This window comes from Astatotilapia calliptera, chromosome 17, assembly GCF_900246225.1.
Source record: "Astatotilapia calliptera chromosome 17, fAstCal1.2, whole genome shotgun sequence".
Taxonomy (NCBI): Eukaryota; Metazoa; Chordata; class Actinopteri; order Cichliformes; family Cichlidae; genus Astatotilapia; species Astatotilapia calliptera.
This window is the reverse complement of record NC_039318.1, coordinates 14,196,615-14,224,154: the sequence shown is the minus strand read 5'-3', so window position 1 is coordinate 14,224,154 and position 27,540 is coordinate 14,196,615. Positions and strand designations below refer to the sequence as shown.

At 40.0% G+C, this 27,540-nt stretch overlaps 3 protein-coding genes across 8 annotated transcripts in view; 2 read left to right on the top strand and 1 right to left on the bottom strand.

Annotated features, from left to right (window-relative positions):
• Positions 1-905: 905 nt before the first annotated feature.
• Positions 906-2,805, top strand: coa6 (cytochrome c oxidase assembly factor 6). Of its 2 annotated transcripts, none has more exons than XM_026146355.1 (3): positions 906-1,110; positions 1,745-1,890; positions 2,105-2,805. In XM_026146355.1, coding segments are annotated over exons 1-3 (246 nt in total). In that variant the 5' UTR covers positions 906-1,109; the 3' UTR covers positions 2,204-2,805. The 2 variants fall into 2 exon arrangements, with proteins under 2 accessions (XP_026002140.1, XP_026002141.1); XM_026146356.1 differs by having other exon boundaries at positions 909-986.
• Positions 2,802-27,074, bottom strand: slc13a4 (solute carrier family 13 member 4). 2 transcript variants are annotated; one of them, XM_026146347.1, is made up of 16 exons: positions 26,623-27,074; positions 19,949-20,077; positions 16,198-16,334; positions 15,896-16,071; positions 15,660-15,723; positions 15,368-15,416; positions 15,106-15,192; positions 14,799-14,983; positions 9,528-9,647; positions 9,185-9,286; positions 8,860-8,961; positions 8,497-8,603; positions 8,087-8,208; positions 7,665-7,826; positions 5,705-5,842; positions 2,802-5,535 (listed from the first exon to the last, which is right to left on the bottom strand). In XM_026146347.1, the coding sequence occupies exons 1-16, from the start codon at positions 26,743-26,745 to the stop codon at positions 5,398-5,400; spliced, it is 1,941 nt and encodes a 646-aa protein (XP_026002132.1). In that variant the 5' UTR covers positions 26,746-27,074; the 3' UTR covers positions 2,802-5,397. The 2 variants fall into 2 exon arrangements, with proteins under 2 accessions (XP_026002132.1, XP_026002133.1); XM_026146348.1 differs by having other exon boundaries at positions 15,377-15,416.
• Positions 27,014-27,540, top strand: part of LOC113008711 (sushi domain-containing protein 3) — a 44,845-nt gene continuing 44,318 nt past the window's right edge. The window contains exon 1 of one of the 4 annotated variants that reach the window (XM_026146354.1): positions 27,014-27,072. The gene's annotated coding sequence lies outside the window, so the exon portion shown is untranslated. Of the gene's footprint in view, positions 27,107-27,540 lie in introns of all 4 variants that reach the window. The other 3 variants (XM_026146351.1, XM_026146349.1, XM_026146352.1) reach the window with 3 other exon arrangements.

Sequence of the window (27,540 nt, the reverse complement as noted above, 5' to 3'; positions counted from 1 at the left end):
GAAACAGAATTTTTTGGAGGGATTTTTTTTTTTTTTTTGCCATTATGAGACAGAGTCTTTTTCCCCTCATATCTTTACAAATGCATAAGAAAATGAAAAAAAAATGAAATTGAGAGAAATCATCTACAGTTTGAAAAATCCCAAACCAATCAACAGGTTCTCCCTGTGTCTGTGTGGGTTTTATCTGGCATGGCAGCTTCATAAAACTAGACTGGAGGTACTTTCTTCCCTGAGGACTGACTTGTCAATAACAATACTAAAAGACTTATCTGGCAAATAAGAATAAAACCACCTTAAAACCTAAACTAGAAATGCCAACCCACTGTTGGAGACAACTCAAAAAGAAAATCTAGCGATCCAAGAGTGTCAAATACAGCGCTTATAATTCATCAGCTGTCTCTGTCCTGTGGTTTTCTCTAAAACCCAAGTGGCCTGTTTCAAAGAGTCCACTTCTCTTTAACGATTTTCTAGTCCAATGATTTCTTCTGTCCAGACACCACTGTAACACCTCACTGCATTTGGCACATATTACCATTTGGACAGTGTAATAAATAAATAAATAAATAAATAAATAAATAAATAAAAATATAAAAAAGATGTGAACGTTTTACAGTGGGTAGAATAGAAAAATAAATGCTGTCAGTGGAAAATTTGCTATCAATCACTCACATGTTGCTTCCTTTAGGAAATACCGTCCTGTAATATACATATAGAGAGAGAGATGTCATACCACCCAGACAAAACCTGCCTCACAAGCAACACAGTTTAAAAATACAATTTAATTAAACGGATGAATTACTTAATATTACATTAATATACAAAAAAAACAACCTTCAAAACCTGTCGTCCTCGCGCTTCTTTGGTGTAACAATGGCGCCATCACCTGGTACATTTCAGTAGCTACGTCCGAACGTCATCACGGCGCGACAAGGAAGCGCCTCTGTGAGCGTCCTTCACTTTGCTCTACGCTACAAACACCCGAGCAGGTTACAAAAGTCTGTCTGTCGTTTGTGGAGTACAAGTAGCTCTGTGCGGGTGGTCGGGCTTTATGGAGTGAACGCGGGAGACTGAAGGGAGACGTGCTCTGAGAGGTTTCCGCGTTTTTATTCAGTGAGTGACGTTTAGCTAAGTTTATACAGGTGAAGTTGGTTTGGCAGCTACCGGTGTGGTGCCACAAAAGTCATTTCTAATATTTCTCTGCTTTTTTAGTGCCCAATATGTTTGCTTATATTGGTAAATAAACTGTATTCAAGAGGATTTATAAAGGTGTTATATATAAAAAATAATGATTATTTTGCAAGTATTTTTATGACTCTTTGTATTTGCACCCACATTATATCCAATCAGTTAGTCCAGTCATTTACAACAGATGAAATATAGTCATTTTTGGCAAATACCGGAAATTAATTGTTGTCTGACTTTTTGCCACAGCACCTGTTGTTGTGTAAGGTTGCAGTCTGGTATTAAAGCAGGCTTAGAAGATGTGCAAGTTCTTTTTGAGGCTGTTTTTTCAGTGTGAACACAGAAAGTTGTGAAAACCTGGACAATATGTGAAGGTAAAGTTTACCCAACTGTATATACAAAGCTTAGATTAACTGTTATATGGATGAGGGGACTTTCCTGACTAGAATAGATTTCTGTGGTAGAGAAACTGTTATATTTTAACAGTTTACCTGTGCTAAGTCATTAGCTATTAAAATTTCTGTTTTATTGATGATTAATTTTCTCTTTGTGTTTGGGGCAGTGATGACAGCTCCAAACTCAGCAGAAAGGAAGACCTGCTGGGATGCCAGGGATCATCTCTGGAAGTGTTTGGATGATAATGATGACAATGTTGCATCGTGCCAGAGGTTCCAGAGCGAATTTGAGGCCAAATGCCCGGCCCAGTGGGTAAAATATCCCATCTTTTTTATTAATGGTTGAAGTTAGGGTTGCAGATAGTGTCGATAGCAGTGTCACAGATGAGCAGCCGACAGTGTTTATTGGACAATTTTGGAAACTTTAAGTTAAATGTAGACATTTAGAGAACATTTTAAAGAACCTAAGCAGCAACAAGATTGTCAGCCTTCAGTAGCTTCTTGCTCCTTTTCATTCTCCCCTGCAGGTGAAGTATTTTACCAAAAGGAGAGACTTCCTGAAATACAAGGAGAAGATGCAGACAGAGGGATTCACACCTGCTGAAGGCCCCCAGGGGGCATCCTAATCACCTAGAAACCATCAAGAGCTGCAAGTTGGCCTGGGTTTGCTGAGGTGCAGGACTTGGACAGGAGCTTGTGGCTTTGTTGCGGACAGAGTGCGTGAAGATCAAACTAATAATGTTATTTATTTTTAAAAATAAAGGCTGCTTTAGGAAATACAAGTGGCAGCACAGGGGACCTGTTTGAAAATCCTCATATCTTCCATCCCCAGAAATGCTAAAGAGTCCAGAGTTATGGAGTCCAGTAGGATTTCACCTCAAAGTAACGTGTCATTTTGGACAGATTTTACTATCATTACCTCCTGCTGGAATTCTGAAGTCTCACATTCAACCTGTTGCCATTAGTTCTCACAACACTGTCCAATATTAATGTTTCTGTGGTTCTCTTCAAGCAAAACAATTTTTTTCCCTAACACGTATTTCTCTCAGCAGAACAGAGAATCTGTTCTGCTTTTGCGTCTGCCTGGTGTTTTTCTTAAAAATATGTGATTTGCAAATAAGAGCTGATCTGATAGTGGAGATTTAAACTCTTTACTCTCATTTTTTGAAAATCTTGAAAGCTTGAATGACTTGTGTCGTTCAAGAATAAATCAAAACAACAGAGTGGTTTTAGTGGTTTTATTGTTGCACATGAAGTAATATTGGATCATCTTGACTCCTAGGTTGTGTTGTGGCTGGATATGAATGCACTATCAGGGTCAAACAAAACTTAAGAATGTTACAGCTCATTTGAAACAGGCAAGGACATAGTATGCTTATATTACAAGTCTTTAAAGTATTTACAGAAGAGTGTGGCCCCTGGGTCAAAGGTCACTGCTGTAACACGACTGAGATGTACGAAATCTTCAGGAGAAGTCAATAAATTACACAAGAAAAAGACATGCTTCTGATTGAGGCTACGCTAAAGGCCCATACTGTACTTACAATGCCGTGATATTAAAAAAAAAAAAAGTGACTAATGACACTTAAAATCTGTGTACAAATATATAAAGGCATATATTTTACATTTTTGCACAGTACAGTGAGTGTTCTGTGCAAACCTTTTTTGTGATTTGACAGTTGATTGAACAAACTACTACACCCTTCCACTCCTTGCTTGCACAGTCTTTTCCTTAAATGCTTTCTTTGCGTGCTGCATTAAAGAACCAGTACCCAGAGGGAGTCTGCGGCCTCCCACAGTGGCATTTCATTTTTTTTCTTTACATGCCAGGAGAAATGTTGCTCCTCCCAGGAGACAATGAAAAAGTACAAAAAGCGGTCACGCTATGGTGCGACAAGTGAACGATTTCGTGAAACCAATTTTTCTGCAGTTACTAAAAAAGCTTTCTGTATTTCATAAAGATCCTTTGTTAATGTTTGACTAACATGAGCGCCACAGTTAAAGCTCATACTTCAATAAGTAGGTAAATTATCTTGTTCGACTTGATCTACCTTTAAAAATTTCCAGATCCTTTCAACATGTGACATGAATGCAAATCAGGAGCGCAGAGACAAAGACAAACACCCTGCTGGGTTCACTGGGTAATGACCAGAGTTGGTCTATAAGCTTCTGCAATTAGGAAAAGAAAGTTCTGGCATAGGTCGAGCAAAAAGTAACTGAAGGCAGCTCAAGTCTTTAGCGTAAATACATCTTTTCTAAACTTCGTTATGTTATGTGATTGAAGGAGAAAGGTAAAAAGGCTGGTTGCAGTCGAGTAGTCACAAAAACCCCAACTTTTATGCCTTTCTGATCATTTTTCCTTGGCCTTCATGGAAGTAAAAGAACCGTGGTCCTGTGCTTCCAGCTGGTCTTCTGAGGTAACATTAAAACTGACACACTTTAAAGGGCACATTAACCTGATTTTTTGAAAATGGACTTTATTGAACCTTCTGACAATTATTGTTAATTAATAAAATAATCATTTGAATATCTGAGATTTAAATTGTGCCATATTTGCTACATCAGATTTTTCTTTTTTTGCTTAAAAATGTACTGTGCAATTTCTTTACAATTTGGGGGGGGGTCACACTGATGATGTAAGACATTTCAGAAACTCACGTATCATGTCTGTGATACACTAGGAGTCACACTTTTATTTGCCAGATGGCTGGTGGAGTCAGGGAATATTTTTCCTAGCGGTGGGTCCCAGGGGGTTGCCGACTGGTCACCACCAGGGCATCTCTAGATATGCTAAAGGAAGCCCCCTTATTTAGTATTTACCATTTAAGCTGCTCTTGTTATGGCTGCCAGGTGCACATCATTCATTTTATGAATCTTCCTAAGCAAAACTGACTAAAACTACCGCAACCAGGGTGAGGATGAGGGTGGAGTGTGCTTTGACATCACAGGAAGACATGAACACTGTTGGGATAAGAAGTTTGATAGTAGGTCATGTTAAAGTAGTGTGTAAATTCATTAACACAAGGCACTGTAAAAGGCACTGCAGTGTTCGAGTAACATGTAGCAACAAGAATTGTAACGTTCACAGCATTTTAGGACACAAAAGCAGCTTCAGAAACTTTGGTAAGAATGTGCATGAAATGTGTAAGGAAGGCCCACGGTGTTCAACGTAAAAAGTACAGTAGCTCTACATATACAGTACACTGGCAGCCACGGTAGATTTCTCTTTTCATGCTCTTTTCTCGCTTTAATCCAGCAACCACTTCTTCCCTCTTACACGAAAGACAAGACCGATTTTTTCCAGAAATGCTGAAATGTGTTCAATTTAGTTGTAAAAAGTATATTTCATTGGAAATGTTTAAGTTCAGCAAACATGCAATAAAAAGAGACTTGTCTACAGTGGCCTTATGTAGCTTATTTCTATCTAAAAACAGTGAAATGAAAGGATGTTGTAGATCTGAAAATGTATTTCAGGTTTACTGTAAAACTGTAACTTATCATTTTTCTTCTACTACAAATCAAAAAAACTAAATCAGTTCTTGATTTTTTAAGGTTTCAGTTGGAGTTTAATGTCCTCCAGTGGCCAAAGGCGTTTAACATTCCTTGTAACACACCAGTATGGCCAGTATATAATAGTATATCTAAGCAGCTGGTGAGGGTTGTTTCTCCACTTCTTCTCCTTCTCACCACATCCATGTTCTTCTTTTAAGGTCTGTTTAATCAGTATAATTCTGAGCAATCGCAACACTTGCCCAGTCTCTTCCTCATCTGTTTTTGAGTTCATCCCCGCTTTGTACCACCAGCACCTGCCCACTGTTAGTTATAAGCTCCCAGTGACATTCCTGGCCAGTGCCCAGGCTGGGAACTCAGTCAGATTGAAGAGTGGAACCCCCCAGGTGGTGATGGCCAACATTACCACTGCCACGCCAATCAGATTCACCCCAAAACCTGCTTTGACCTGGAGATGAGGAGGAGAAAAATTACTTCAGTAAGCATCAAGAGTTTCTGTTTGCCACATAGTACGAAATAAAAAGAGCCTCGAATTGGATACGCTGTTCCCGGAAGTCTTTTGATTCCGCAGGTGCAAGAAGATTGTGGGACAGTGAGTGTGTGTTTGTGTGTCGTACCATGTCCCTGATCTGCACGTGGCCGTAACTGAAGACGATGGCGTTGGGGGGGTTCCCCACTGGAAGCATGACCCCAAATGACACGCACATGGTGGAAGGGATCAAAGTGTGGAGGGGGTTGATGTGCAGAGTCTCCGACTGGACAGAGAAGTACGCAATGAAGAAGAACAAAGGGGGTAAAGAGAGAGTAATGAAGAAAAAAGACAAGTGCGAAGAGGAGAGGTGAAATGGTTGGGAGTACAGAGGTTATAGATAACTCGGAAAAATGTAGAAGGAGGGAAGAGAAAAGAAAAAAGGATGATAAAGAAAAATTTAACAAATGGGAGAAAGAGAAGGTCAGAGTTACCAACTGCTACAAAAGTTGATATGACACTTAAAAACAACATTTTCACATAATATAATCATAAAAATGTTTGTCTAGAATTAACGTCACAACTGACCCATCCTGTCGCTATGATGTCATACTTTTGCAATGTGGGGAAAAATAAAAAAAAATTGCACATGTACAATTTTATCTGCTATTACAATGGTAAGCATTTTAAGGTTGTTTTTTTTTTAAACTGAACTTTAAAACATGCAACAAGAGTGGTAATAAAAACCCACAGAAGCCGACAGACATCACTGACTATATTTTAAGGGCCGGTTGAGATTACATAGAACAAGACAAAAATCATTAAAACATGTTAAAAAAAAGACTTTAGCCTTAATGAATGCAGTGTAGTTTGGAGCCGGAAGCAGGGTTCATACATCATCAGTTAACAACTGGACAGAGGTGAAGTATTATGGCACCTGCTGTGAAATAAAAAGAGCCTTGATGTGCACTTTATGAGTAAGTGCACGAGGAACAGGCGCCATTCTGCAATAAAATGGCTTGTGACGTACTGGTGAGAAAACGTCACCACTGACAGCTAAAATGGATTATTGCCAGTACAGCAGTTTTTGGGGGGGGTTCTGAGTAAAAGGGTCATAATGTGCAGATGCACAAATATTTTTCCCCTACTCTTACATGTGTTTGTGCTGCTATCCCAGTATAGTATAAGAGTATAAATAACACAGGTTGTTTTTATGGAAGCCCGTTTCCGCCAATACAAAAAAAAAAAAAAAAAGGATCCATAACTCAAAATTCCGAGTTATTTTCTCGAAATTTCGATTTATTAACTCAAAATTTTGAGAAAAGTAACTCGAAATTTCGAGTTAGCGCTGCCAATCAGTAATCTACGTGAATGACGTCATTTCCTTGTTACCCGGAAGCTGAAGCCCTCAGCTACAAATGCTACAGCTAAGCTACCAGTATTACATCCAGTTGTGAATGCACAGATTGCTGAGTGTTTTCAGCCTGGCTTCACAAATGATGAAATCCCTGTGTTATTGGCTGAATCACATGGTGTTACTATCAGCAAACATACTCGCGAAAGCGCCAATTTGTTGGGATCCGTTTTTGAGTGTGCGGTCCTCTGCGCCATATGCTTCCGGGTAACAAGAAAGTGACCTCATTCACGTATATTTTTGATTGGCAGAGCTAACTCGAAATTTTGAGAAAAGTAACTCGAAATTTCGAGTTATGGATACTAGCTTCTTTGTTTTTATTTAGTGGCGGAAACGAGCTTCCATATGTTTTAGATATCTATATGTATATAAAAAGAGAACTCGGCCTCACAATCAGTGCCACTTGCCTCAAGCTTTACATTGTTTGCACTGTTACACGCACGCACTTATGTAATGGTTATGTAACCAGTACTATTTAGACCACCTGGTAAAGATTATTCAAATTCGTGGCCCACATCAGAAGTAATTAGCACAGTTTAAAAATGAAAAAGTATTTTCAAGCAGCACATTAGTGCAGACCTGTTAGACTGAATATCCTCCAGGTCATTTATGTGAGTGTTTTTAATGATTTATGACATTTTTATGATCATTAATGAGGAACAGGTGTTGCGATATGAAAGAGAATATGTCGTACCAGCGCAGACAGGATGGGCAGGAAGACGGTGAGAGTTGCTGGGTTGGAGGCGAACTCGGTGACCGCAGAAACCAGCAGGCAGGCTAGCAGGGTGACCGCCCAGGGAGGAAGACCACTCATGGGCTCCAGCTGTCTGCCAATCCACACTGACAGGCCGGACACCTACACACACACGCAACATTAATCAGCTTTCTACATGCTGTTCATATCCCCACCATTACCTAATGTAATAATATGTGAAATGATTCTTCTCTTTTATAGCTACAGTCTCTTGTAGATACGTGTTGAAATCACATTAACTCCATCAAAGTAATCAAGAAATTTATAATGGTGAAAATGGATCGCAGATTCAGATTACCCAGATGCTATGATGCCAGAGCAGTAGAGTAATACAAGAACACACAGACATATATTCGTAGTACCTTGCAGCCCGCTGCCAGTGCATAGCCTCCACCAACCAGGATGACGATCTCCCACGGCATGAGTCTCTGGAAGTCCTTCCAGGTGATCATGGGAGCCAGTGGGTCAGACTCTGAATCATCATCTAATATTTTAAATTGACAGAAAAAAATGTCAATAGAGCAGGATCTGGGGGAATAATATCATGTAATACTTGTGGTTGACAAACACTTGAAAAGTCATTTATTTTACCAAATCTCAAATGAATGGCTCACAACATCTGTAATGTGCTGTTAAAATAATCTGAGGTAGTATACGAATGTTAACGAAGCTAGCTGAACAACATCACTGGGCCCTTTTTTATTATTCAATATGTTTTAAAGCCACCAAATGGAGCCCTGATGAGACAACCCAAAGGTGCTCGAGTGCTGACCTGAGTTTTTACAGCAAGAGGAGGAAGAGAAGGGCCGCCTGGCAGGGATGAGGAAGAGGAGGAAGCCCAGAAGAACAGACACCGTTGCATCAGTCCTGTAGCCTTTCCTGAGAGAGAAATTAAGAATACACAGATATAAAACAGATAATGCAAAAGTACTCTAACAGAGGCCAAAAATCAAAAATATGGTGTATGAAAAGAGCATAAGCACTCCTTACTAAGTGTCTATTATACCTACTATTATACCTACTCTATGTGACAGGGTGTGTATTTGTTACGGAGAACCAGTGCTTCCCTAAAGTGTCTGACCACTAACACTTCTGAACGTTTGTGGTGATCCGGCGCGACATTATCAGTACTTACTTTTCAAAGAGCGACGTCCAGCCGGGCACAAAGCCAGGCTCTCTGGTGAACCACAGCAGTGTCATCAGGATGAAGAAAACACCTGTCACCACCTCTGGGTAGCTGCACACACAATCCACAAAAGCGCGTCAGCAACAATTACATGAGTGACAACACGATGGGGACAAAATGTCACGTCTAGGCTCGTGAGTAAGATGCAAATGCATAGCTTATATTTACACACAGGTGAATTTAGTCCTTTAAATATACATAAAAAGTGGAAGAGTTGACATCAGAGTTGGAATTTCGGGAAATTATTTTGCATCGTTTCAGCTCTGGCACACACCTGATGGGTCCCAGCTTTGCGTACTCCTCGTGGATCCTCCTCTCTGACAGCATCTCTCTCCTGGTTTTGCGTTTCTTACTGAGTGAGCAGGTTTCTCTGAAGCTGAACACACAGACAGCAACAACAAGATCAACCACACGGTGACCTGATACGGTCGCTTTGTGCTTTTCAAGCTGTAGCCTCAACAACATACAGGCAGCAGGATTACCATGAGTCCATAATGACAACATGGAGATGTGGGCAAGTAGGAGACCCACCTCTGTAATCACACCCCTGCCTGTGACCATTAGCACAGCAACTAGCAACACAGCACACACACAAAGATCCTCGAACGGGCACTCACTTGCAGCCGAGGAAAAGGAAGTGCAGCCACAGCCAGGTGAGAACCAGCATGATGATGGCGATGGGGAAGCTGAAGATGAACCATGTGCCAAAGTTGATCACCTTTGCGTCTGGATAACGGCTGGAAAGACAGTTGGAAACAGCAGCTTTAAACCACACTCATCGGTATTCATTTCACTTTAATGTGTAATATACGCATTGCTACACACTGGCTCTTTAGGGGCTGAGCCTCATGACTTGTGACGGCATGTGTCACGGCCGATAAAAATGGAACCTTATCACGTTTAAAAATAGCAGATTAACTCACATCAGCTACACACATTGACCCAGCCTCGGTCACGTGTGTTTGCTTTGACTGACAGATGTTGTCATTCTCATTTACTTATCTGTGCAGCATTACAGCTGACTGTCCACACTGATAAGACTGTGACTATCACAGCTCAGAGAGCTATACTACACTACTGGACAGAAGCCATAATGGGTCACCGAAATTCTCTTAAGAAACACTTAAGAAGCTTCTATAGAGCAGAACGCAGTTACAGAGTAAAGCAGCAGCATCTATCTATTTTAAAAGAAGAGAACCAACATGACATGCCAGAAAGGATGCCACTTTCTAATATTCAGCCTTATATATAAAGCTTTGTAATATCTTTACACATTCACCTAACAAGTGGAAGATATTAGTTCAATCCCGGGAAGAGACACAAATCCCTTTGGGGCTGCATCAGGAAGGTATCTGGCGTAACATTTGCTATAACAAAAAATGTGTGGAGGGACTTGTGTAGCGCCCCCTTGTGGATAAGAGAGCAGCCAAAAAGTATCCATTAATGCCCTACATCTAAGTTCACATTCACACTCATATGAGGAGTAACTCAGGGATACTTTAGCATGCAGCCTGGAGCATCCAGGTGGGAATCAAACTACCAACCTTCCCCTTACTGTAGTAGACGACCTGCTCTAACCACACGGTTGCTACACACTTCTGCAATATACTATTAATATTTACAACCCTTTATTGATAACCTATTGAAAGGTAAGTTTATCACCTAATTAAATGTATTCATGTTTAAAGAGTAGTGCTGTTCATACATCTAGAACAGTGGTTTCAAACATAAGGCCCGGGGGCCGGAATTAGCCCAGCAACTCCTCCAATCCTAGAAGGTTTTGGAAAATGTGTATAAATTAGGAACTTCTGACTGTATTTTGAGAAGTTTTCCAGGTTTCCCTACTGACAAAACCTTCTCCATTGCCATTCATACTGCAAGAAACTAACAGATACACAGGAAAATGACAAAAATGTTCCTGTTTTTTCAAGATTTACTATATTTTCTGTGATTAACTAGAACGTCTATTTAATTTAACACATTTGTCATGTAGAAAAGTTGAAATGTACTGTTGAAACTGGACTTCTTTTTCTGATATTAAGAGTTATCAGGGATTAAATGTTGAGTGAAATGTCTTTATTCTGACAGAAAGGGTTGATTCGCTGATACGATTGATACGATCAAAGTGGCCCACCGTGTAGTTTGACGTCACTGATGTGGAATGTTTAGGTGTTAGTTGCTCAGATTTGGAGATACTTTGAATCTAGAATCCACTGGAACTAAATGACATTCACTGTTGCTTTCTAAGCTCATAAATGGTTTCAGTTGTTTGTTTTTTCAAAGATTAAGTTTTTATTCTTATTTTAGCTAATTAAAATGTTGTTGTTTTTTCAGTTAACTATGTATCCTTGGTGATCTCTGTACCCTAATTCCACCCAGTGACAGCTGGGATAGGTGAGGATAACCTCCCCCTTTTTTCCACAGAGAAAAAGAAATCTGAGAAAACTGTGAGGAGACCATATCATCAACATTAATAGCCCTCTGTGTAGTGTATCAGTAGTTTATGATTAGTGCACTTTAAGCTATAAGACAAGTTGTTGGTCTCCACTGTTGTTTCATTTAAAGCTATATAGGTAATAAAGTGTGTTTGCTCTGATATGCTTCACTGCTCTGTAACGACGCTAAGCAGAGTAAAGGTGACATGCAAATACGGTGATCACGTATCTGCTGCACAAACAACTCTGCCATGCCTTCTCTGACCTCCGGGCATTCTCATCGTGGATGGAAAAGTGAAAGCGAGCCAATAAAAAGTATGGGAAAATGACTGGGCTGCTTGTCATCCTCTGAGGATCATAGATATCTGCATCAAATTTTACAGATCCCATCACCTAGATAATATGAGGGGAAAACCCCATCAACCTCATAGCTCGACAGAAAGAATCAGGGAAAACAGACCTCTGGGAACCATGAGTTTCTATATAAAATAACAGCAGAGAGAAAAAAATGAGATATTTCAGGCAAATAGAAAGTTTCATTTATGAAAAACAAGAACACAATAAATTAAATAAAAGTATGAAACTATTCTAGAGCTTTTAAGATTTCATGTTAACACCAAATTGCATTTTAAAAAGAACTAAAGTAATAAAAATCATAATATGTTGACAACATCAGTGTCAGTGTCCATCAGGATTTCCTGTGCTGGGTTAAATTTTATGATCCGTACTAAAGAGACACATTTAAAAACGCTGACAGTCTGCTGGTGGGGCTCTGGAGCCATGAAACACTGGATTCGTTGCACAGTTTAAATAGTTGGAACCCAGTTTACACGAGTATCTTTAATAAGAGCAGAACTTTCACCACTGAAACACAAAATCCAGCTTCTATTACCGCAAAATTATGTACAAATGGAGACAGAGAACAATTAAGCGTACAGTGGAGGGGGTAATAATTCAAAGATGCAGTCCTGTCAGAAAAAAACAGAACTAAATTTTTAAAGTATCTCACTTAAAAAAAAAATTAAAAAAAAAACAAAAAAAACAAAACAGCCTTTCATCAGCAGACAAAAGTGGAAGAAAGTTATAAGATGTGAGGCTTCAGCACAGACGTACATAAAAGATGGATGTTGCTAGCAGGATTTTTTTAACCTAGATCTCGTATGGGTATTATTTGTCATTATGGTAACCAGCCTCTACTTGTCTTTATAGTCCTTTTTAACTCTAATGGGGACCATAATGTATCAAATGAGCATTACAGTGTATTCAATGAGAATTAAGATAGCGACTGGAGACCATAAACTCATCAGGAAAATGTTTACTGAGATTATAGATCAAGCCAACGTTGGCAATTAGTCAGAGACTTCAACATAAACTGACTTTAAAAATAAAACCAAATATCCTGATTTCAGTTTTAGGATACTACATTTCTGAATCATCAGTTAAAAATAAAAAGAGTTGATTCAGAAAGCTATGAGTAATGATATGTTTGCAGTTCCATTCAATCCTATTTTATTCATATAGCACCAAACCATAGTTGGCTCAAGGTGCTTTATATTGTAAGGTAAAGACCCTACAATAACAGAGAAAACCTAGCAGCCTAAGTCTACAGCAGGTTAACTAAGGAAGGATTCAGGGATACCTGATCTAGACCCAACTATAAGCTTTACTAAAAAGGAAAGTTTTAAGCGTTCTTTTAAAAGGAGACAGATTATCTCCTGAATCAGAACTTCCATAGAAGAGGGGCCTGAAAGCTGAAGATTCTCCCTCCCATTCCATTTTCAATATTATAGGAACCACAAGTAAGCCAGCAGTCTGAGAGCAAAGTGCTCTACTGAGGTGATACAGTACTATGAGTTTCACAGATAAGACAGAGCCTGATTGTATGTGAGGATAAAGATTTTAAACTCAATTCTGGATTTAACAGACAGAGCCAATGAAGAGAAGCCAGTGTGGAAGAAATCTGCTCTCTCTTTCTAGTCCTTCCCAGTACTCTTTCTGCAGCATTTAGGATCAACTGATCGATCCGTTGGGCATCTTTCCATCCGTTGGGCATCTTTCTTTGCCTTTAGACAACAATTCTGATGGCAAAAGAGCCAAACGGGACAGGCCAAACAAAAAAAAAAAAAAAAGGATCAACTGAAAGCTTTTCAGGAATATTTACAGTAGTCCACCCTAGAAGTAATAAATGCATGGAATAGTTTTCCAGCATCACTCTGAGACAGGATGTTTCTAATTTTAGAGATTTTATGCAAATGCAGGAAAGTAGTCATTACACTGGAGGCCAAGGTAATGCCATCCAGAGTAAATATCTGGTTACATACAATGTTTCTAAGATATTTAAGGGCCAAGTACAATAATCTCACAATTGGAGGTCTTCTAGGTCATTATGTCTTTAAGAAATCCCTGCACTTTAATTAATTGGAGTGTGTTATCTGGTTTAATGGATATATAAAGCTGGGTATCATCTGCATAGCAATGAAAATGTACACAGAATACTGCCTAAGTGATGAATGAATAATTTGAATAGAACTGGTCCCAGGCAGAACCCTATGGAACTCCACAAGTAGCTAGCTAAGAGAAACCTGCAAACAAACAGCTCATTTTCAGCTTCTAAAAGTTAGCCGGGTACTAAAATAACCCTCCGATAAATCTAACATTGCTTTGTTAGCGTCTCTGCCCTCATTCACATATCATGGGACTGACAGTGACAAGTCCTCCACTTCGTGTAGACACATACTAATGTGTCAAAAGCACATAGCATAGATAAAAAGGCTTTTTTGTTTAATTTGTCTGTATGTTTGAATTTATTTTTATAAGTTTGGTTGTATTTGTGCAGCACTGACTAAAATCACATCCACAATCTGTACAAATATGCTTGTCAAAGCAACTGATGTCAAGTTTATCACTTGTTGTACGAGCATGGACTCCAGTTTTGGATCAACTAAACTGAATAAGTACACACAATCAACAAATTTCAAGCTTAAATCTCTAATCTATGAGATTTTACTTTACACTGCTTAGATTTGTTGCTGTCCCTGTTAGCATCACAACTACTAGCACACACGCAATCCCACACAGATCAAAACCTGACCTTTGTCCACAAGCTGTGACATGAAGGAGGCCATTCTGTCAGGCAGTGGCCAGATGAAATCATCTCTGTGAGCACTGTAGAGGCTGATTAGTTTGATCTCTTGTGGCCCCAGACACTCAGCTAACATAAACTTTTTCAAAATAGAGAACACAGCAGCCAAGAAATCAACCAAGCTGTAAACATGTCTGAGAACTGAGGAGATGTCTGCAGTCATCCAAAGCCATTACAGACCAGCATCTCTCTCTGGTTCTGAACGGTTTGTAAAGTAGATTTAATATTACTGTCAACAGATTTTGGAAGCTTATTTAAATCATTACATAAGCAAGCGTTTGTGTAGATACCACATACGTGAGCATACTTACGTGTTAAACTGTTCAGCAAAGATGAGGTTGGTTGACGTGCCGGTGATGGTGATGAGTCCTCCGATGGTCGCTGCATACGTGATGCTTAGTGACAGGCATTTACAGATCATGTGATCCCTTTTGGTGGGATACTGGGAGTCTCTTCTCATCTTCACCCTCTTTACATTTGGGATTTCAATCTCAACCTAGAGTGATGAAAATGTTGTAAACGAAGAGCAAACATGAGAAGCAATCAGGAAGATTGCTTCTAGCGCTTGTTTCCAGCAACATGGCTCTGGCCCACCCTCTTCACTGACACACTGCTCACCTGTGGCAGGTGGCCGTTGATGTTTTTTATGAATTCCTGGTTTGAGATGGGCTTGAGACCCAAACCGTTGACCTCAGCGGTTTTTGTCTGAAAACAACAGAATACCAAATCAGTGAAAGCATATAGATTTTTCTGTGGCTAATTTCCACATTCTGTGTACTTCACGCACACACACGCACACGCACACACACACACACACACACACACACACACACACACACACACACACACACACACACACACACACACACACGTCACTTACGTCACTTACGTCACTTAGTGTGGAGAGCTCCTGCTTATTGTTGTCATTGCTGAAATAAGAAGAGAAGAAAGAAAATCAGTATGGTTGTGTGAGAGAAAATTGACTTTACTTTGGTTAAAATGAGTGAGACTGAAGGAAAACAGTCATTTGATGTAACTTATTAGCACAGATAAAGAGGTAAAATCCTTGCAGAAATACCACAGAACCCTGTGTAGACAACTTAAACAGACATTCACATATCATCGAGTGTACACTGCATAAATAAAGACCCAAAATGTCCACAGACACATACCAGTTGTTGCGGTAGAGCAGCTCTAGCTGGTTCTTGTCCAGGTTCTCCTCTTTGTCTGGCACAGCTGCAGAGAAACACGGGCATCGTCAAGTCAATGACAGAAGTAGTTTGAAAAGTTTGACTGTTTGCCTGTTAACAGGAGACCCTCTCTGCTACAGCACCTTCTAGCTAATGTCCACACTGGTGCAAGCACTGTTGTTATATTTGCAGAAATGTAGTGACAGACCCAGACATACCACTGTCCTCTTCAGGCACCTCTGCTGTTTCAGAGTCGACATGACTGTCTGCCAGACCGGTGCAGATCAGCTGCTGCAGGACGGCCTCAGCTATGGGCATCACCATGGCTGTGGTGGATGTGTTGCTGAGCCACATGGAGAGAAATACGGTGCAGCACATGAAGCCCAGTACCAACCTGCACAAGAAGGAGGTCATTTTATACTTTTGTGTGTGTGTGTGTGTGTGGGGGGGGGGGGGGCGCACATTATGACTACATTTACCATCATTATAGTGTTTAAATGTGCAAAAGTGTGATGCTCACATGCCAGGCTTGGCCCCTGCAATCATCACCATCCTCAAAGCAATCCGTTTATGAAGGTTCCACTTCTCTATGGAGGCCGCCAGGCAAATGACTCCCATCAGCAGCAGAGTTGTGTCTTTGCAGTACTCTGCTGCTACCTGAACACGCACAGAGGTACAAAAATTATCACTTCAAATGATAAGTCTACATCATTTCAAACTAATTCAACAGATGCTGGGAAAATAAACAAAATGAGATGTTGTAGGCAGGAAGAAGTTCCGAGACCCTCCTTTCACCCGGTCCACCCTCCCTCGTACAGGATCAGCACTTACGGTTTGTTGTTCTTAATTTGCTCTACTTCCCATCAGCAGCGTTCACAGGTCTGCAGCGTTACATAATCCCAAGTGCACTCACCTCTCACCTAAAATCTTTTAATTTTCCTTAATAATAATACATTTTATTTAAAAAATAGCGCCTTTCAAAGCACCCAAGGACACTGTACAACAGATAAAAACACAGAAACTGGAAATATACACAATAATAAGAATAACAGATAAAAGTTAGAGCATACAGAGGTTTAAACATAAGCAATTTTAAACAGATGAGTTTTGAGGGTGGACTTAAAAAGAGGGAATGAACTAATATTTCTGAGGTCAGGGGGTAAGGAATTCCAAAGTCGAGGGGCAGAGCAACTAAAAGTCCTGCCCCCTATTGTAATCAGACGAGCGGAAGGAACAGAGAGAGAAAGAGAAGATGAAGATCTGAGGCACCGGGATGGGAAGTTCATCTGTACTAAATCGGAGAGGTATGGTGGAGAGAGAGAATGAATAGCCTTAAATGTATAGAGGATTATTTTTAAATGGATGCGAAATTTAACCGGGAGCCAGTGAAGCTGCTTCAGGATTGGGGAGATGTGGTGGGTAGAGGAAGTCCTAGTAATAATACAGGCAGCTGAACGTTTACACTTTGGTCTTCTTGGGAACAAAAGTACACAGGGTAGGCCCTATAAAATGTCTCTCCACACTGTTTGTTGTCATATAAGATGTCAAAATCCCATAAATGAACTTTTAAAAACAAGAAACCAACTTTTAGCCTGAATGGGAATCAGACAGATGCTGGAATGCATCCAAGCCTATCAGCTGCTTCACAGTAACAATAACAGCTGTTATTAAGCTGTTTATTAAGTTAAAGGAATGACTAAAATAGCTAAAATCTCAGTGTTAGCTAATGCAAAGCTTAGTAGTGACAGCTCCAGGTTTAACAGACACATAATCATTGCTACAGTATTCACATACAGTGTACAGATTATCCTCCACAGCTGTTTAGCACTGAAACTCGGCTAATCGGTTTTCATTTCAATTTGCAGGTACAAATCCAAGTCATAGTCCTTTCCAATCACTTTAAATACTAGCTTTTTTATGGAACACTTATGACCGCAGAAAACTTTAACTGTTAACTGGATGAGATAAGATCCTGTGCATTGTTGATGCTCTTATATTCCACTCTTGAGTGGCAGCAGATGAAGATGGAATCTAATCTCTAAATTAGCAGCATTAAAGCAGCAGAAAATGAGGAGATTACAAAAAAATGAAAGTGCTATAATAGACTGGAAATGTTGCATAAAGCTCTCTGCTGGCATATTTATGGAACACCATCACAAGCGGCTTACAGCAGTGTTAACAGGCAGCTTTTGTCACTGTTTGTCAAGGCGCTTTGGTCACGACTCAGTTTTTATGTAATGCAGATAACAAAGGTAAAGATGATGAAGGTGAGTTTAATTGAGAGGAAACTGTTACTGGTATTATTTTTTTTAAAAGAAAAAAAAAGGGAACTGACGCCAATGGCCACCACTATCAGTAACGCCAATCGTACTGTATTAAGGATCGGCAGTGGTGTTAATGGTCGTAAAGAGGCTGGGTGTGGCCATGTGAAGAACATCAGTGGGTACTGATGATGAGTGCTGGGTTAACGGGTTCATCTGCACTCTCCACTCAGTCATGTCTAATGAAACCTTCACAGTTGACTGACCATGCCTCTGGTTTACACTGGAGTGTAATAGGATAAGCAACAGAGAACTGTAAATCAAAAAACTGATGTATGTCTGAGGAGCACACACGTGGACCAAATTTCTTTAAGCATACATAGCACAGTCCAGAACACAAAAACCATGCACCGTCTGATCTGCACGTATATTTTTACTACCACCTTTTTCTTTCTTTTCTTGCTTTAATGTTGCTTTAGAAAAAAAGTAGCAAACCCCCAATAAAGTAAGACAATGCAGTTTCTAAGGAGAATATTCTTAATTATTCAATAACCTCTTCCTATTAACATGGACATAACTCTACTTAAACAGATATATAGAGATCTGTACAGCAGATTTTTACTTTATAAAAACTGTAAACACTAAAAATTGATGAAGTTTGTAAAAAAAAAAAAAAAAAAAACCTACTGGGGACTCCTGTGCCTCATACTGTACAGTTACAAGAACACTTATAATAATGTATACTTTATTGATCCCCATAGGGGAATTACTCTCTCTGCATTGGACCCATTCAATCAGTGGGCAGCCACTAAGCAGGCGCAGCATGTAGGGACAGTACTTTGCTCAGGGGTATCTCAGGGTAGCCTTTCAGTGGATTCGAACCCCAGACCTTCCGACGATGGGGAACCCACTCTACCTACTGAGCTATCCCTGCCCCACTTGTTTAATTAGCAAAAAGCAAAAACCTTAACAAGAATCTGACCAAGACTTTTGTACTGCTACAGGAGTCTCAGTCCTGGTGCCTTTTCAAACTGAAAGAACGGAGGAGGATATTTGCATAATAAGGCAAAGTTTTAACAAAAGACATCCAGAATTAAGATGTAATAAATTAAAGAATAATTGTTATCGTTTAGATTTACTGCACTGTGTCAAAGCTGTAATTTGCCTTGAAAATATTTAGCTACGCATGGTGCTGTAGCAGGATTTGCAGCACATGGCTGTGTGGGAATTATATCATTTTTATATTATGTTTATTCTTCTATATCCTTTTTATTAAGCTTTGAGTAGTGGCATTTGATGAGAACATTTATTCAATTTATTGAACATATAGTTTTAATCATGTTATTACACACATTGCATATGTGCTCATGAAAGAGTTAAGCACTCAGTCCTGTGAAGGTCAGAAGCTTCGTTCAGCGTGACTGTCTATCCTATTTTACAGTGCTTTTCAATGTTCAAACGGGCATTTTAATCACAAGACACATTGAAAACCCGAGAAACATGATGTGAAAATCTCCATACAAAGACAGAAAAGTGGAATCAGCACACACAGCATTCACTGGTGCACAGAATGACACTAAGATTAAGATATTGTCTTTTCAGAAATTGAGAGCAGGCGATGCTAAAACTTCCTCCAATTTTCAAACATGCAAGCAAAATTTTAGGTATTTTGTGGGACACTGAACTGTCTTTTAGCACCTTGTACCAATCAGTTTAAGATTTCACTTATAACGCATTAAAGCATGAGGTCATAGTCATAGTGTCTCTGCTCTGCATGTTCTAACCCGACTATGTGAAACTGCCACAATCGGTCGCGTTCATTCTGAAAAACGGCTCTCCTTCTCTGCCAGGCTCTGCAGTTATGAAAAATCAAAACTTTTAGCTCACAATAGATGCTACAATTTTCAATATACAACTCACTCTTAATTTGGCATCTCAAATAGAGTTTATAAGACAGGTTTCAGAGAACTGAAGCTCAAACCAGACAATCAGCTGGAAAGAAGGACTCACCTCACTGGACTTGAGTACACCAAAGAGCGGGTAGAGGAAGGCTGGGACCAGAGCAGCAGCACCCAAGGGAACAGCTTCAGACACCCAGTAGACGGCCGTCACCATCAACACATAAGCACAGCACGCCTCCTGCAACCCCCAAAAAAGTCTGTCTATATCATCCACACAATAAGCAATACAGAAAAAAAGACACAGGTCTCTATAGCAATTGCATTATTATTTTAGATTGGTAGCAACATTGTCCACACACACACATCCATGTGTGGATGTGCTCACATGGATGTGTGTGTGTGGATGTGCTCACATGGATGCGCACAGTCTTTTAGAATACATTACAAGTACAAGTACAAATATTGTGTGAGTTTATTGTTGTGGCAGCAGTGGGGAGTGTTGTTTGTACTTAATATCCAACTGGGACACACACTAACACTCTTTCTGACAAAACTCTAGCACACACACACACACACTGATATTACATTAATCTTGTTATTGGTTATATAATGTCAGCATGCCAGCCTCTCATACCGCTCTGTCGCAACACCAGTGGGCTTAGTGACACGCTCTCCAATCTTCAAAACTAAAGTTGAATCTCGTGACATTTGTTAAGACCTTTTATAGCTGACACTCGCTTCGCAGAAAAATACAGTTTGTTCACAAATGAATTATGCTTAATGCTTAATAAGCTTAATTTAGGTCAGAATGAATGTGTCATAGACAGGGTGCACATAGTGCTATTATATATGCAGGTTATCACTATGTTATAATATGAGACTTGGATAGTCTTTTGTTGAACACAGATTTCATATTAGCTTCTATCAAACGCTGCTGGAGTCTGTACTGAAGAATGCTTAGTATAGCATTTCGCTTGTAGCAGGTCACTTAATCTCAAGTTAATAAACCCACAGGGAGGAGAATTAGCCACAGGACTTCAGCGTGAACCATGTCCAGACCTGCTTGAACTCCCATTTAAAAAAAAAAAAAAAACCTTTTCAGAAGTCAAGCTTATCCATGCCTGCTGTTTACATTATGTTGCAAGAAAACCCATGTACATTATTACAATTCAAAGACATTGTAAAAGAACCCTGAAACTTTGAAGTTTCAAAATATCCACAGGTAAGCACAGATGCCTCAGTGCATGTGACAACAACCACAAAGAGACTGTACAAATGTGGCCAGTGTGCAAAAGAAAAAAAATGGTGTTCAAAAGGAACACAATAGCCAAACTACAGTTTGACGATCAACATATCAATGAAGACAAGAAATATGAGAGAATGCTTGTTGGTAATCTGCTGCTCGCAGACCATTTTTAAGGCGGCTCAGTATGTTTGAATATGCATATTGATCTTCAGTGTGTTTATCATGTGTTTGTATTCAAACTGTGAACCACTTTGCAACTCTGTGTTTTGAAACGTGCTATGCAACTAATGTTATTATAAAGCTACAATAAGCCATTTTAATAGCTATATTAAAAGTTTTAATAGCTGTAGAAGTAGTATAGAAACAGTAACAAGCAAGTAAATATTTAAAAGCCTATTATTATTTTCAACTACCACATTTATTTATTTAAAAAACTACCTTACAGTACTATTGATGGGTCTGATTATTCAAGATATTTTATGTAACATGAAGGATTTTAAATTTATTTTGGATTTAACAGCGAGCCAATGAAGAGGCAGTATGGGAGAAATATGCTTTCTGTTTGTAGTCTATGTCAGCTTGTCTGTTGCTGTGTTTTGGATCAAATGAAAACTTCTCAGGCAGTTTTAGGACAGCCTGATAAAAATGAATTACAGTAGTTGAGTCTAGAAGTAATAAATGTTGCAGAGTGATGGTAAAATAGTTTTTCAGCATAACTCCGAGACAGGCTGTTTCTAATTTTAGACATATTGCACAGATGGAGTAAGGTCTTTATGTCTATAAGACGTTCCTGCAGTTAAATTTACTGGTCATCTAGCTTTGTGAGTAGATAAAACTGGGTATCATCTGCACAGCAATGGAAATGTATGCTATGCCTTCTAATAATACCGCCTAAAGGAAGTATCTATAATGTAAACGGAAGTGGTCCTAGCACGAAACCCTGTGGAACTCCACATCTTAACCTTAACCCCAGTGTGTGAAGACGACTCCCTATTTCTGCTCTAACTGATATCACAGACAGCCAAAAATGTTAAAATGTCTCAAAAGGGGCATTTAGAGCATTTTAAAGCCGGAGCTGTTGGCTCACAGGGATTACTTGCACATACAAAGCTCTCATTATATGAAGCACTGGCCATATTTAACAAGCATCTACCACTCTAACAGAAAATAAGCAGAAGCATAAAATGTGCTCTGACGTTGCTCTGTTTTTGATTTGCTGTTGACAACACAGGTTTTTACTCTAAAGACAGGTGCTTACTTTTTGGAAACGCTCCTAAAGATTTAAGAGGCATTTCCAGGCATTAGGTGCAGCTGCCTGATTAGACCAAATGAGATGTTTGGGGTTCATAATCAAAGAGAACTTCGCCACTGAAAAGATTACAACAATTTAAATCCACTAAGAAAACATTCCAGTATTATAAAGAGAGACATTGTGTCCAAATAATGAGTTTTTGCACTTTAACAGCTAGCTTTACAGCTCCTGCCTGTGTCGGACACAACACCACACCGAGGACGTGCTGGAAGTCTGCCAGATCAGAATCAGAATGCTTTATTAATCCTGGGGGGGATAGGATTAAAGCCATGCCAAAGGTCTGACTACTGGTTTGCGGGGGGGAAAGCACACTGATGAGAATGTAAAGAGAAAAAGAAATGTGACCTTCGGAAAGAACAAACAAATGGACAGATAAACAAAAAAGACAAATCAGCAGTAATCCATGATTGATTATTGGTCACTATTTATCAGAGCACAGTTGCCCCACAGAAACTGCAGCTTCAGTTAGATCCTCAAATCCTACTCTTTGGCTTCCTTGTTTGGCTTGTTTTTAAAGCCATTGTACTTCAACCTTTGTGCTGAAAAGACTTCACGCTAAGACGTGTCGAGGTTCCGAAGTCATCACATGAAAGATAACCTCTGCTTGTGCTGATTTAAGGCAGGCTTCTCTGAAGGTTATGTAACCAGTTATTAATCTTAAAAATCATTTCAACTACAAAATTAGCAACTCTCTGTGGTGACAAAATTAAAATCAGCCTACATATATTTTATGAAAGTGCCACCTGCAGGGCCATTTTTGAGGGAAAGTGGACAACTGACCGGCCACCCCGGCTGTGACAGGCATGAAAGTGTGAGATGCTGTTTTTTGTATTCCATCTAGGTGAGAGTTCACTTGATTTCTGCTTCTGTTGTAAAATGTGATATTGGAGAACCAGAGGGAAAATGTTAAACGGCTTAACAAACTGTAATGGACCCTTCAGGCACAATCGTATCTTTCCTCAAGCAAGATGCTGCAGAGAAGAAAAATATAAGTTTTTATATTCTGGGTATTTAGCTGCAGTTTGTCATAAGAAACATCCATAAGTGACAGTGCATCCTATTACTCTCTTTGTGCTAATGAAAACAGTGAAATAGATCATGCTTTAGACCATTTAAATGCATTTAACAATCAGGACACCAAAAGGACTCATAATTTGTTTGTAACAATGCCCTGGACTTGTTGTTTCCTACTTTCCTGTGAGATCTGTGAGGAAGAAAGAGGAATGCAAAAGTTTTCTCTTTACAGCTATTCACTAGACACTTCTTGAGTCTTTTGCATCGGAGCCCGGTGTGGTTTTAGAAGCTTTGAGCAAAGCGATTACTGTGAGCTTACTGGGATGAGAAAAGATGTTTTTCTTTGAAATCTCAGTGTTTTACAGCTGATAGGTCAGCTTTTCTCTAAACAGAAGCCCACTGATTGCCTCGTCAACTAACTGTTATCCGTGATCAGCTTGGGAAATGAACAGGAATATTATTCAGTTTAGAAAAAGAAGAGACAGTTACCTAAGGATGTCTGATAGGCAGATTAGATCACAGCTCAAACGTTTTTCACTGAGTCAATCAGCAGAAGGCTAAACGGCTCAATAGATAACATGCACACGGTTCACTCCTGTGCCCATTTGTATGGAAAAATACTCACATGAAAACTGACTTGATACTGACAACACTGATGAAACTTCCTTTTCTAAGACTGGAGTTTGACCTGTCCAAGGTGTACCTCGGCTATCTCATCAGTTATAGAGTGCACACCTACAGACCCCACTACCCTGAACTGGGTAACAAATGGATGACATATCAGTCAAACAAATTAATTATCCAAATTGCTCTGACAATAAAAGCATTTTTAAAAGAACATCAGTACACATCACAGCTAAAAAGACCATCTTAGGTGAGTCATACACATATTTGTCCTGATCACCACAGTTATCGTCCTACAGGGTACATTCATTGGCAATCCATCCACATGACAAGACAGCTAAAAACCACAAATGCCAGATTTCTGCTAAAGGAAAATTCAGAGGCTCACCAAATATAAATCGTAATTAACTGCCAGTTTTTTAACAGTAGCAGCAATTTTTCAGTGTGTGCATCACAGCAGCCAAGCCAAAGGCCAGGGAACATCTCTTTGCGTGTGTGTATACGTAGCTGTCTGGACTCAGCAAAAATTCTGGAAAGTTGTGAAACTGCACACGTGCGCCTCTGATAAGCACTGTGCTTATCTGCCACTGACTCTGCTTCTTTGTTCCTGTCCTCAGTCTCTCTGACCTGGCCTGACTGCATCCTACAGATGTCCTGTTCAGCTGCAGCTGGACACAGGACCTCTCCAAACACACACACAATGTTTCTCTGAACCAGTCACATTCCCGACACAGTCTGGGGTCCCTGGTGTCGTAAGGAAGCCACGTGGGGGCTCAAATCCAGCGTGGTTGTGGGTTGATTATATAACTTAATTGCTTGGGTTGTTTCTTTCTTTTTCTTTGTAGTCAAGTTTTTGTTCTTTTGTTCTTTCTTGGCCTCATCCTGCACCACTTACTCATGCCAAACATCCACCACCACTGACATAACAGCAGGGCTCCTTGGCGATCGCTCTTATTGGCTGACGGTCAACTTGTGGAGCATAACACTTTCTTTGAATATGAATGACATTAAAATAAACACAGAGAAACACCTGTAGTTACAATTGATATATGTGTAGAAAACACTATGGCCATGTCCCAGAATATGATCTAAAGCGCATCGCCTCTCTTACGACTGTTTTATCACAGAACACCTTGAGGATTTTGAAAATGCATTGCGCATGCCGTGAGTTTTGAAATGACGTGGGCCTTTCAAACCAACACATTCTCACTCCCTTTAAATTGATTGTTACCTCTGTGACTCAGATTGTAATACATTAAAGTCACAAACTGGAGCTAATGTGTACCATTTGCATCATAAATACAGTGACGTGCTCTGATAGGGTGTTTTAAAGCTTCAATTTTGGTTTGCTGATTGCTACTGTCTTTCACTGGTCACGGGAGAAAAAGAATCCTAATCCCAATTGAGGTGTTCTCAGTATGACCTACACTAGAGGGAAAAAAGTGCTTTCTACTGGATATCATGGAATCTGACAGGTGACCACGTTAACCAGAGAGGCTCTGCAAATCAGAGAAATGCACTGGTCTGAGCCTCGGTAAATATGAGACCACACCACAATCAGAAAGTCTGAAACAAACAAAACAAATATTCAAATATTTTTAAAAAAATACATGAAACTCACTCCCCAGCAGCAAAAGTTTAAGGTTTTAGTCTCAGAATGGCGAATGCTTGCACATGGCTCATGTAATTTTGTGCTTTTCATTACGATTTCACTAATCCGAGGACACTGAAAACAGAGCTATCCCAGATTCGGAGGGAAGACACGCAAAAGAGGAACGGACCTCTCTCCTTTTATTCCCATCTTTTCCCTCTTCACTTTTTTATTTTTCAGGAGCACGATGATGTTTAGGTCATTAACATGTCGCGACATCTCCTCTCCACACACGGCTCAGCTGATGATCGGGGGAGCTCGAGACAAGCGATTATCAAAACGGAGGACAGTGCGCCTTTCTCTCTCTCCCTCACACACACACACACACACACACACACACACACACACACACACACACACACACACACACACACACACACCAAGATCCCATCAGGACACTGAGGCCAAGAGCAGCAGCATCACCACCCACAGATCAACTGGATATCTTGTTTACTGCTGTGCCGGATGGTTGCTAGGTATTTATTAAGAGTATTTATTGGCGCATGATGTTTGATTTAACCTAAGTTCGCATATACTGATTATTTTTAACATACATCTTTAATTTATTTCTTATAGGCACTGGTATATCCATCACATTTAATGCTTTGAAGAGATTTTCTGGTGCTTTAAAAGTAGTTTCTCGTCATTTCGTCTTTAAATGTTTCACATCTGTGCATTTAAAAAAAAGTGTATCTGTCGAACTACGAATTAACTTCAATAAATTTGACGCATTTATATGTCAATAATTTCCAATAGAATATTAATACCTTTATATTCTATCCATCAAATACATTGATAGTGAAAATTATACAGTTAAACTCTACCGTGCTCTTATTTTGAAACCCATTTGGTTATGGTAAGCGTTCTGTTGCGTGTATATGCTGCGTGTAATGATAAAAACTTCACATTTTTTCACACTCTCTCTCTCGTACTCACACTGGTAGGGTGGATGAGCGGTAAGGGAAGCAGGGACAGCGGAATGAACACCACAAGGATCAGCTTCCTCGCTCTCCACAGCTTCCTGAACAGATCCATCCTGGCTGCGGCCTCCAGCCTCATGGGTGACCCGGGGCTCTGGGTGGAACCGGCCACAACTCAGCAGAACCGGGCGTAAGAGTCAGAAGTGGCCTACGGAAAGCCTCAAGGCAGTCAAGCAGGGAGAGCCGGAGGAAAGAGGAGGGGGTGGTACGATCCTCCAGGGAGAGCGTAAAGTTCTCAGTTTGGGCTGTGCGCCTTAACGCACAGACGGCGGAGCCTGATCGGGTTCTCGGTGAGGTGAGAGAGCTTGGCTGAGCTTTACTTCCACGGTGACTTTCACTCGCACCGTACACTACACACGAAGGTCCCCCTCTTCCTCTCTGTGTGTGACGCTCTCCGAAGCATCAGGTGAGCGTGCCGGCGCATTTATCGGACTGCACAGGTATGCTAATTAATCCCAAGGTTTCCCCACCCTCTGTGGCTGTGAGGCCACCAATCAGGGCGGGTGAAAAAAGTTTGCGCAAGGGTGAGAGTGTGCGTGTGTGTGTGTGTGCAAAGCACACATACACACACACAAAAACGTGTTCAAGGGATGAGAAGGAAATACTTCTTAATCAATTATGTAAAAAAAAAAAAACAGTGGCTCGTACACAAAAACTGTTTGTCTTATAAAGTGAATCATAGCAATTATCAGAAGGTTTCTAAAGTCATAAAACAAAGCGCCTCATAGAAGCAACAAATCAATCAGGTCAAACAATCACGAAACAGTGATCCAATGATGACGATCAAATAAAACAAACAAGAACGCAGCAAGAGGACAAAACATTATTCTGTTATAATTATACAATTATTCTAAGTAATCGGCCTGTCTGTCTG

Excerpts from the sequence above, each read along its gene's own strand:
- slc13a4 (XM_026146347.1), bottom strand. The coding sequence starts at position 26,745 with ATGAGGCTGGAGGCCGCAGCCAGGATGGATCTGTTCAGGAAGCTGTGG. Across the intron at positions 16,335-19,948 it reads GTGTACTCAAGTCCAGTGAG|GTAGCAGCAGAGTACTGCAA; the intron begins GTGAGTCCTTCT and ends GTGCGTGTTCAG. Across the intron at positions 16,072-16,197 it reads GCAGGGGCCAAGCCTGGCAT|GTTGGTACTGGGCTTCATGT; the intron begins GTGAGCATCACA and ends CTTCTTGTGCAG.
- coa6 (XM_026146355.1), top strand. Across the intron at positions 1,891-2,104 it reads CCAAATGCCCGGCCCAGTGG|GTGAAGTATTTTACCAAAAG; the intron begins GTAAAATATCCC and ends TCTCCCCTGCAG.